Raw genomic sequence first — 12224 nt, forward strand, 5'->3', positions numbered from 1 at the left:
CTCGCAGTCGTCGCTCTTTTTTACTTTCCCTCTCTCTTTCTCTCTCTTCTCGTTAGCGAGGCCGTTCCCCGGCCCCTGAAAAGCGAGAAGGAGATTAGGAGAGGGAGAGAGAGAATCGTTAACGGGCAGTCCACGCTGCGATATTAAAAATTAAAAATTAAAAAGGTACCTCGCGCGGGAACGATTACGCCGTTTAAGCTCATTGTCTTCCAACTCGCATCCACCGAGCCGTAGGTACGGCGATAACTAAAAAATCCATTTATCCGTGCAACTGCAGTCGACCTACATTTACGTTATCGCGACTCAAAGTGCGGAGCGGTTTTTCCGCCCTGCCAAGGTCTTTCGGTATCCGGTAATACGGCAAAAGTACGGCATAAAAATGTCGCGCCTTTCTCCCTGGTCGTCTCGCCCTTTTCGAGTTGAAATTGCAGCCCCGTTATGAACCTGCTTAACCTACACCTAGCAAGAGATTTATTTTTCATATCCAAAGTTTATTATTTGCGGTGATCTAAATGCATCATAAAGAAATCATTTGACCCCGGTAAAATTGATTTCCCAAGAATCGTCAGGGTTGCAACCATGTTACGACATTGGTCATAACGAGGATCCTTGTACCCATGACATGTCATTTTTATATACGAATTAAATACGATTATAGACAAATTATAAAAAGAAATTTCATGAACGATTGACCCTTCAGATGACATTTTCATATTACCTTAACGGGTTCCATGATGACATAAAGTGGGGTAACTTGTATACAATCAAGACCTTAAAAGTGGCAGATATTTCCATTTCTTCTGCTTGTAATCCTGAAATAGAACTTTATTCCTATGAAGTAGAACATACAATGTCGAAAGGACCATATAAAGAGGGAAATTGGACCAAAGTAAGGCTGAAATCTCGACTCGGGTTCAGTCTCCGTGTTTGGTCCTTTTGATTTTGCTCTCGGAGTTCGTCGCGGAATCCTGGGACCCTGCACTTGGGTCTGGCCGATCGATACCGATCGATCCGCATTTTCTAACGGGGCCAATTGTCTCCCCTCTTGTCGGGGGAGGAAGGGCCATCCCTTCGTACTTTGCTGACACTCGTTTCGGGTACTCGGCGTTGCGTCGCGCAAAACGGAGAGGAACGAGTGCGCCCACTTGGCCACTCGATTCGACGATGGCACGAACCTCTCTTCATTAAAGGCCAGACGTCGGACGAGTGCTCCTCGTCGGGCTCGACAACGGGATGATTAAGTGATTCACTCGTGCCGTCTCGTCGACGCACGATTTCGTCGGGCCCTAACCAGAGGCGAGCTCTCGATCTCGATCTCGCGACTGTTGACTTATCGATCGCTTCGTTCTGCACGTTAACCCGGTTTACTCCACGTGTACTTCTGTCAGAATGTCTTCTGAGACTCGTGAGGGTATATTTCAATCTTAAATTTTTTGCCTTTGCACTTTTCTTCGTCGTCATTTACAATAAATAAGTACTCGCGCATGGGGTGGACGTGCCATTCCCGAATTTGGCTCTTCTATTTGGTCGAGAGCCGGAAGGTGTACGACCGATCCGGGGATTCTAAATATTTATCCGCTCTCACAATCCCCTTTTGTTCCGTGCTCGGCCCTGGATCGATTGTTTGTACAGGGAGGAGACTAAACTTTCGAGACGGCGTACGGTCTGGATGACAAAGAAGTGGAGAGCGCAAATCCGGTGACTTTTTTTCGAGTCGAAATTTTTACCCTACTAGTCTTTTTACCGAGGTCGATTCAATTTTTCGGCGTCTCTCGCATCGCCTCGAGGATGTCTCTCCGAATTTCTCGATCCGGCCCATTCGGGGTCCCGCGTGATATTTCACCGTTTCGGCAAAGGAGAGGAAGAGAGGAGGGAGGAGAGGCCCAAGATGCCAGAAGAAATCGGCCCTCTCGAGAGCCCGTTGCACCATATTCGGCAAGCGGAAGGTTTCACAAGGAGAGCTCGCTCTCGACCACGGGGGTACATATATACGCCGACTTACGTGCGCGGACATTACGGCTTACTTCTCGCCGGCTACGTGATCGCCATTCGCGAGCGGCGCACGTGGGTGCGACGGAGAGGGAGTCATCGGGGACCGCGGGAGAGCGAGAGAGAGGGCGCGTCCATTCATCCCCGCGAACTCTACGACCAAGCCGTTGCACCTGTGCTTCTCCTTTTCTCGGGCCCGCTCCTAAGGGAAACGAAGCCTAGATCGTCGGTCGGCCATTAAAAGAAGACTCGGGCCCAAAGGAGTCGCGTAGTTAAAAACATTTCTCCGAAACTTAGTATAAACGTACGCTGTTCCTGGTTTTCAAATACGGGTGTACTCGAAAGTGTTCGAAATATCGATACACTTTTAGCGGTACAGGACTCACCCAGGGGCGACCTGAATTTCGCGACCCCGAGAGGGTCAACGAGCGGACGTAACGGCGCGTTTGCTCCGATAATTAACGATAATTATCTCCCTCTCTTCGGAGGCCCTCCTCGGGGTCTCTCTTCAGTGCGAGAAGAAGCTTCGTCCGTTGCGTCTTCACCTCGAGGCTGCGAAGGGGCACAGATCACCGTGTAGGCGCTGCATTTGTCGAAGGATTTACAATCCAGAGTTTATAGAAACATTGACTCCCTTCTACTTCCCTATTAGGGTTAAATACGTGTTTTAGCCATTTTAAGACCATGGGTAGAAGACATCGTTTAATGCCGAAAGCGAGGCACAAGTACGGACTCTCGATTACGAGTGATCGCCGTGTAGACATTTTGCTCGCATAAATCTCCAAATAAATATTAACCCTGATATCTGTTTATGCGTACGTAACGACAAATTTAGGCGAGATTACCTACGGCAATCTAAATATTTCTCGTGAATGAATTAATTATGAACATTCATGGCGTTGTATTTCCTTGTACTACTTCGTGGGAAGATTAACCGATTTTGCGGAAACTTTTATAACATTGGGTTCGTCCTCCTAGCCTCCACTCTCCTCGGTGTACATAATCAATGAGCCATTTGCTCGAGGAATCGAGATGCTCCCTTGTTCCTCCCAACTTTGGTCCAGCTCCGGCGTGCACTTCGCTCCGGTCTTGACACTTCCGGATCTTCCTCGTGCGAGGGTCACTTATCCCCCGTTTCGGTCAAAACTCTGGGAAATTCATGGTTTGGACGGGCAAACGGCCCGGTGAGTGCCCACGATGCTGTTGCCGCACGTAAACTCGAAAGGTAGCGAACGCCACAACTCCTGAAACCTCCTCAAACGTCACTTTGTACCTTTTGAAGACTTCGGCACGTGGAAGTCACTTTACACCTAAACGTTTCACCTTTACCGGGTAAACTTTTATCGAACGAACGTATTTCTCGAAGAAGATGCAGGGAGATTAAAATGCTTTCGGGTGTACCAAATTACATAATAATTTGATGAGATTTTTCGTAACGTTTGATGTGACCTACCATAATATTAGACGTGACCAACCAAACATTATTAACCAAAGAGTTTGGTCACGTCAACGAAATATTTGGTTTTTTTCTGCGTTTACTCCAAATTTTAAACGACACACTTAAACCCTACGTACAGTTTTAAACGGTACACTCAGTTGGGAGAAAAATGTTCATAAACGGAACCTCTTTCCCGCACTTTCACGTCACCTTATAAGGTAAAAATTGTCGATTCGGGATAGATCGCTTTAGGCGTTCCCGCCGACGTAGCGACAAGTCGAAAGGGCGTTTTCTTCGGAGTTGTTTAATTCCTTCGGTTCGGCGAACAATTAACGCGCGATTAACATCGAAATGGCATCGTTCGCGACGAGTCTTGGGGCTCGGCAAAGGGGTGGACTCTCCTCGAGCGGTCAATTCGGCGATGGGGCTGCGGAGCTTTAATTTAAGTTTCGGTGGGAGCCAGTGCCCCGTGGAATATATTTGCATGCCCTCGGGACGCTTACGGGCGGCCGATTTTCCGCTTTGCGGAGCCGGGGGAGGTCCTCTCGATAACTTATAAGCCCCTCGTAAACGGGGGTGAACGCGGATCGGCGTTATTTACAGGGGCCGAGGGGCCCTGAAATTCTGCACACGCGGTCGTCTCTCGTAGGGATGTGACGAGTCGAATATTTCGACTCGTTAAGGTGATGTAAAAGGGGCATTCTATATGTAAAACGTAAAAATATTTATAAAACTTTTCTCCACTTGGATGCACCGAATCATTCGAAACTTCAAGACGTGATTATGAAGCCCCTAAGGACGAACGCGATGTTCGTGAAATTTCATTAAAAAAAAAACAGGTTTTTTTTTATTTAGCTTAGACCGGAACTAAGATCCCACTTTTTTGTGAAAAATGAAATTTAATGAGCATCGCCTTCCTCCTTAGGACCTTCATAATCGTGTACTGAAGTTTCAAATGATTCGGTGCACTCAGTTCGAAGAAAAGTTCCATGAACGATTGAGCTGTAGGAGGTGAAATCACCGGAGGCGAATCTACTATTGACAAGTCTATATTTTGTAGATTTATAGAAATACTAATTGACTTATGGTTCAAAACAAGATGTATAACCGCTCAAAGAGACGTATATAAAATGGATCCAAGTGCTCCGAAATATTTCCTTCATTTTCGGATGTCACTGTCACATCCCCTTAAGAAAATGACTCGATCGCGTTTCTTCTTCCTTCGCCGAGTTGTCGACTCGCGTCCAAACTAGAATTGCCGATGTTTTCGAATTCGAGTAATCTGAGTCGGTAAAATATTCGTCCGGTCTCGTCTCTACTCTCGCGGCTGCGACTCGGGTGAAATTTCAAGATATCTCTCTCTGTTCCTCGTGGGAGATCCTCGCCGCGATATTCCGCCTCGGCCGATGCGATATGCCGAGGGTGTTTGTTGTTCCTGCATTTTCGACCGGGTATTCGATCCTCGCGGCTGGCATTTGCCAGGGCGAGAGGCTCCCAGGGAAATGCGAGAGAGAAGGACGATGGAGAGACTCAGACGACGGTACACTTAACGAAATTCTTGAGACAAATCGTGCCGACGAAGATCGAGGTCGTGTGCGATTAGCGGCGATCCCCGCGACCTCAATCTGCGACGCGATCGCTCGATTGATCCGACGTGACCGATCGACGTGGTCGTTGGCATCGATTTAAGCCAATCGGCCCCATTGATTTAAATTGCAGAAAAATTTCACCTGGGTCCCAAACTCGGGGACAGCATTTTCTTAGATAAAGGAGATCCCATTTCTGTTAAAATAATTCCCGTATCGATCTTCCATTTTGAAGGGAATATTCATAAAGGGATGAAACCAAAATGATCGCAGGTTCATGAGCGGTCCTGTTCCAGGGATCACGGGCGAGAAGACGTCATTGTTGTCTAAACACTTGATAAGGCTGAACTAGGCTGTCCCTACGAGCAGTACGCAGAAAGGGCACTGAATTTAGAACCATTGGATTGATCAGTTGAACTCTCCAATAGACTAGATTTGGGGCACATGCGAATATTGTTTTAACAAATATGTTACCATAGTACTCTTCAAGATCTACGGGAAATATAAGGTCTTGTCAATAGTGGACACATATCTTTAAATTCACCTCCTACAATTTTCTATCTCATAATTTCTAAACGGGAAATAAATAAGTGCCTAGGTAACGTTATCACAATTGTGGCTTTTCTGACCATTCCATCTTTACGTGTATCTGCTGCAATCTTTTTCGTCCATCTTCTATCTTTTGTCTATCTTCTGATCGGTAACTGTTAGCATCTTTAATAGTCTCGAATTTATGGGGGACAGAAGAAGGGACATGATACGAATAATTTCTGATACGAATATAGATATGATCACGATATGAATAAGTTTTTACATAAATTACGGATAAAGGAGTAATCCTCGTTACTCTGTACGCAGATGAGCGGGAGGACGTGCAGAAGAAGACTTTCGCCAAGTGGATCAATTCGCAGCTCTTAAAGGTATTAGACTATAAAAATCACGAATTCAGAGAATTTCTTGAATTTGACTTCGATCTCTTTATAATTATTTTACTGAAATGACACATGGAACGATTCATTTCGTATAATTTTCAACGTAGACTGTAAAAGACTTTAATATAAATATAAATGTCGATGACGTGGCGCGCCAGCTTATGTTATCACTTGTGTATTCAAAATGGCATTATCGCCAAAAAGGGTATCGATGAATTTTATTTTATCGAGGTCGATTAAATTTCTCAGCGCCTTTCGTATCACCTTAACCATGAGAGTGGGAACCTTGAAGGCGTTTTATCTCGTGACATGTTGTCCAAGTCACTCGTGGATTTTCGAAACGTAACACCTCGCTGCTTACCGGGCGGAATATCATTTACATCGTTTATATCGTTTACCGAGCGTGTCCGTCGCGGCTTCATTTTCGAGGTAGATGAAAAAGGCAAGAGAGAATATTCCGTCCTTATGTTTTGCAGAATCATCACGAGCCAGTAGCGGATCTCTTTGTCGACCTGAGAGATGGGAACCGCTTGCTCTCCCTCCTGGAAGTTCTTACATCAAAAGCATATGTGAGTATCGCATGTTAGACTACAGTTAAAAGTTTCGGTATGAAATGTAATATACACGTAGCCGAAGATTTTTCAAGATACAATATTTCCAAGTTTGGAAACGTACGGAACCGTGCGTAACAATTAGGCTTCCGTCCATTTGGCAATAAATGTCCGAATTACCCCTTTACTCAATTTGGCAATCGATAATTCCAAAATACAAATTTCATTTTCCAAGTTTTGGCCAGCTTTTCCATTTTCGCTGCTGTGGTACGGGTCGATTTGAGAATCTTCTCCTTTTTGCAAAGTAGGTTTAACGACAAATAAGCTGCGACTGTCGCGCTCATGCGGAAGTTTTTTCAACTTCCGGTGAATTTCCGAACGGCGTGGCACTTCGCTCCACAATCGTTAGACGCACCGTGAGAACACGTGCAGCGGCGATAACGTTTAAAAAAGCGGCGTGATTTCACGAACCAAGTATTCCGGGTCTCGGAGTTGTTCGTCGTTTAGGAATTTTGCGGGAAAAGGGGAGGAAAGGGGGGAAAGCATCTCTTCGGTTATTCTCGACACGTGCGGGGTTGTACACTTGCATTTTACTTTCGGAATTCCGCACAGGTGCCTATTGCGAGTGCCTTGATTTGCATGAGCACGTGGGCTATCATTCTGACGTAGGAGTATGAATGCTTCAGGGTGGAGGGCACGCACGGGAAGAACAAAAATTTCATTTATGGAAAGTATCGACATCCATTCGGAACGGTTACTAGATTTTATTACCTCGTGGGAGGAGTGAAATCAACTATTCTACGTTAACTATACTTTCCTAGGAAGAATATCAAAACCTTTTACTACTTATATAGTGAAATTTCACTTTGTCATTGTTAACGTAGCTGATCGTCGTATATTTTACATGTCCAGATAGTATTATTAACTCTTGTGAATAGTTTGGATTTAATCCACGGATTTATTGAAGGGGGATTTAGAATGCTGGCGACATTAAATTTTTCTTTTGAGTATTCATGCTGACGTTTTTTTGTTTCAGAAAAGAGAGCGCGGTCGCATGCGAGTCCATCACCTGAACAACGTGAACAAGGCCCTGCAGATTCTCGAACAGAACAACGTGAGTGACACTTTAAGGAATATTTGAATATTGCATAAGGTCCCTTATTGTCCTCTCTCCTTGCGTTTTGGCTAAAATGAATCGGGCGAAAAAGCAGCGTACCTTTCCGAGGCTTTAAACGGCGATTTACCGTGATTTTTGATTAATCAAGGAGTTGTTAACGCATTGATTTGTCTTGTTACAGGTGAAGCTCGTTAACATTAGCAGCAACGACATTGTGGATGGAAATCCAAAATTGACCCTGGGTCTGGTATGGAGCATCATTCTCCACTGGCAGGTGAGTTCAATATTTTTTTTAGTGATCATTTATTATCAATTGTCGCGGACTCTTATCGGTAGGGGAGAGTGTACGATTGTAACATCGGTTATAAGTAAGACAGATATTTATTTAAAAGGCTGGCAGCACTTCATACGCGTGCAAAGTTGTCTCAAATAATCCCCTTGCTACCCTGTTGAAGATAGGGTAATTTTGGCTGTGTGAACCGGGAATTCAGTTTGAGGCACAAAAAAATTAACAGGCTTATTGAAATGTTTCTGTGATGTTCGTGCCATGTTGAGTTTTGTTTGTGCCACTTTTTTTCAACATCCAGAGCTGCTAGAAAAAATAAACAAATTCCGAAAATGACCATTTTAATTATTCGAGGTTCTGGGAGGCTCTGAATTTCCCTAACATCAGAAAACCCATTAGAGTCGAAAAAAACAAATTTCCACGATTTCGGAATTTGAAATATTTCTTTGAACGGTGTCAAACAAATATTTTGTAAATCCAAAGAATAATCATTTCGCTCAAATAAACTTGAATAAATTTGAATGCAACCTTTCTTCGAAATTATGACAATTTATTCGGGTGAAATAATTATTGTTTGAATTCCCAAAACATTTCTTTCGTTCAATGACATCTTTTTTCTCGGTGTAGTTAAAGTGAGGATCTTATTAGGTCGTATCGCGAAAACAAACGTAATACTTTAATTCTCCGCAATGCAGGGCGAAGGTGGTAAAAGAAAATTCACCTGCGTGCTCGAAATTCGAAAATCTCCGGGATTTTACGAGGAAGCTGTCCATTCCCGTTTAAAGGGACCTTACGAAATGAACGATGTCACCCTGTGCAAGCCCCTTCTTCCCAGTCCCGATTTAAAAGATTATTGGCGGTTCCTCGAGAAAAAGGAGGAAGACAGGACCTACACTAATCGCCTGCAAATCACTCCCGTGCAAAGACGCTAAAAAAGGAAAAGAATGAGAGACCAGGATGTTATCCCGTAAATACACCTAGTAGATGTAAGATCTGAAATAAAATGAGAGACACGTTTTAATGCGCACTCTTGCACCGGCCGTAAATGGGTGCATTGGCTTGCGGTTGCCCTGCACCGATCATAGGCCATAGAAAGTGAAAATGCGAATCCTAGACGACCTTAATGCGAGAGGAATTGTTTCGCATTACCGTGTTTTCCACAGACAGAACTGACATAAGGCAAATTTTAAAAGTTGCGGTATAAGAGATACGAATAATCAACCCAGGAAGTGATGCAAAATTTGTATCAAATTTTTCTTATAAAAGATCATGAAACGAGTCATGAGGGTGTCGCTTATGAGTCCTCATTCGGAACTCATATATTAAGAAATTTCATACAGCAAATCGTCTGCAAATTGTTTGTAAATCGATTTTCCTCATCATATGATCATGAATTTCTATCTGGAATGATTTCGAGCGTTAAAATCCTGATTTTAATGATTTCCCGAGTGAACACCTCCTCGAGCCAATTACATAAAAAGAATGTATTTTTTGCCGATACCGATTAAATTTTCCGGTGTCAACCACATCGCCTTATCGCCTTATCGTATTCATTCTTGCGTGCATTGCCGAAGCGGGGACCATTGATGAAAATAGTTAAACCGGTTGTTTTGATATATTTACTATTATACTCGGAGTAAGACAGGTTTACTTTGCGATCCCGTCTTGTACCCTGTAAGTAAGGTGGTCATATCTCGGTGTTACGTTACGGCATATCGTCCTCATGTTTCTACGGGATTGGTAATAACAAAATCGAAAAATCTTTCACGCAGGTTCACTACCACCTGAAGGACCTTATGACGGAATTGCAGCAGACCAATTTGGAGAAGACGCTGCTTGCCTGGTGTCGTCGAAATACCCAGGTAAAATTAATGTTAATCTCTGATGCCCTCTTTTTTCACGCGTGGTAGTGATTCAAAACTAACGTTTGATTAGATTCAATTGCATCATTGTTAAAAAAATTTGTTCGAAATATAATATATAATATACAAGTGTACGAATGTCGAAATTGTACTACCCTACTTTGAATACGTATACACTAAGTAACCTTTTTTGTGGTCCAATTTCAAACTTAAAGTCATACCTTTGAATTTCTACGTCTCACTTAAAATCAATTGATTTTCTATTTTTGGATTTAGTATCCATCTGTATTCGAAAGTGTTCGCAATATCGAACGAATTACATATTTTTATACATATACATATTTTTAGTAGGACAACCATTTTATATATTGTTTCAGAATTATTCGGGAGTTGACATAAAAAATTTTACGACCTCATGGTCGGACGGACTGGCCTTCAATGCGCTCCTTCACAGATGGAGGCCACATCTCTTCGATTTTAGCAATCTTGCTCGGAAACATCCTAATGCGAGATTGGATCATGTGTTTCGTCTCGCTCAGGAACATCTCGGGATCGAACGTCTTCTGGATCCAGAAGGTATAGTTGCGATGTTCCGAAATCGCGTCGCTCGGTTACGTCTTTTACTTATGCGTCTGTTTTGCATATCCCCATTTTAGATGTCAATACGTCAGTGCCGGACAAAAAGTCGATAATGATGTACGTCATGTGCCTCTTTCAATCGTTACCTCACACCGGCGACGACGTAGGCGACGTTGATACTTCTCTCGCAAGTGATTCGAGTACAGTGACGTCTCCATTACCCGAGGTAAGAAAGAAGTTTTTTTGGTGAAAGCAGAAAAAAATGGCTCATTTGATATTTGGTTTATTCCAAGAAACGTTTTGGAATTTTAGTTCACTTGATCAAACTCTGACTCAATTAATGGAAGTTTTTAGTTAATTTTAGGAAGTATTGTAGGTGAACCAGATATTTCGGTGAACGGTATATGATGTAAATCGACTAAAAATTCTTAAGTAAAAAAGTTTCTCATGTCGGCCGAACGATTCGGTTGTTCGCATAATATTCTTTTGTGTGTGGTAATTGTTGTATAAACATTTCTTTCATTATTTCGATTCCAGAGTTCGTTGTCATTCGCTAACTTTGGAACTCCAGCATCAAGACCGATGAGTCTTGCAACAAATGTCTCGGTGGAACTCGGGGGCTACCAAGTCGCTTTGGAGGACGTTTTAACATGGCTCCTGGAGGCCGAGGATAAATTGAATCACGCCCCGGAACCAGGGTCCACGCTAGATATATTGAAGCAACAGTTTCACGAACACGAAACTTTTTTAATGGAATTATCGGGCCATCAAGATGGGGTCGGTGCCGTTCTTGAAGAAGGCGCGAGGTTGTTGGCAGAAGGAGGCTTGCAGAAGGACGAGGAACACGAGGTCCGCGTACAGATGTCGCTTTTGAATTCACGTTGGGAGGGCCTTAGGATGCGCGCCATGGAAAGGCAGTCCAGAATTCACGAGGTACTATTATTCCCTGCACCGAGCGAGAAATTCACTTTCTATCAAAAAAATAAGAAAAGAAATTCGCGCGGTACCAGGATTTTTACTTGTCAACTAAATAAGGTCGATTGAACGGAATCACTGCAAGTTTGTAACGACATTCAAGATTTTCGAGCTTAGTCTCCCTTTTTATTTTTCATTATCAATAGATTCTCTGTATATAAACGTCTTAATATAATAATAGGAGGAAGAAGAGATGTAACGATTATACTTGAACATCGATTATGTTATTTTTCTAGGTGTTGATGGAAATGCAACAAGGCCAGCTCGATGCATTGAGGCAGTGGCTGACAAAAACGGAAGACAGAATCTCTCACATGGCGGCTACCGAGCTCAGCCCATCGACTCAAGGAGAACAGATTAAACAATTGGACGAGCTAGAAAAGGACATTCACCAACAGCAGAATGTAGTCGATGGATTGAGAAATATGGTGGTCGTCGTAGACGAAGAGAACTCCGAAGCGGTATATTCTCAGATGGAGGATCAATTGTCCGCTCTCGGTGAACGTTGGAGCCACATTTGTCAATGGAAGGAAGAAAGGAGGCAACGTCTTCAGATGCAGTCCTCCGTGTGGAAAGATGTGATCGACGACTACAAAAAACTGGTGATGTGGCTTAACGAAACGGAAATCACTCTCAAACAAATGGAAGCGAATCCTGCTTCCGAAATCGGGGAAGTTCTGGAGAGGATTAAGAAGTTGCAAATTTTAAGGCTGGACATGGAAACCAAACAAAATAAAATCATATCACTTCAGAAGAGTATACAAGATTTAGACAACGAGGGCTACTCTTCGGAGTGCACAAATATCCTGGAAAAGCTGGAGAACCTTCAGGATCAGTTGGATGCTATCGGGCAGATCATGGAAGTACAAACTCAGAGGGTAATATTTCTTCTGTGTTCGAAATTAATTG

The 12224-nt window shown here is 43.3% G+C and overlaps 1 protein-coding gene across 5 annotated transcripts in view; it reads left to right on the plus strand.

The window, feature by feature from the left end:
- Positions 1–12224, plus strand: part of LOC105700682 (dystrophin, isoforms A/C/F/G/H) — a 404586-nt gene that overhangs the window by 11702 nt on the left and 380660 nt on the right. For all 5 annotated transcript variants that reach the window (XM_012426757.2, XM_023432800.1, XM_023432803.1 and 2 more), the window contains exons 2-10: positions 5872–5933; positions 6422–6514; positions 7533–7610; positions 7795–7887; positions 9672–9761; positions 10139–10337; positions 10418–10566; positions 10878–11273; positions 11552–12193. In XM_012426757.2, the coding sequence (XP_012282180.1) occupies positions 5872–5933; positions 6422–6514; positions 7533–7610; positions 7795–7887; positions 9672–9761; positions 10139–10337; positions 10418–10566; positions 10878–11273; positions 11552–12193 (1802 nt within the window). The remainder of the gene's footprint in view (positions 1–5871; positions 5934–6421; positions 6515–7532; positions 7611–7794; positions 7888–9671; positions 9762–10138; positions 10338–10417; positions 10567–10877; positions 11274–11551; positions 12194–12224) is intronic.

The sequence above is a fragment of the Orussus abietinus genome, unplaced genomic scaffold (assembly GCF_000612105.2).
Source record: "Orussus abietinus isolate OABI.00-Male unplaced genomic scaffold, Oabi_2.0 scaffold49, whole genome shotgun sequence".
Classification (NCBI taxonomy): domain Eukaryota; kingdom Metazoa; phylum Arthropoda; class Insecta; order Hymenoptera; family Orussidae; genus Orussus; species Orussus abietinus.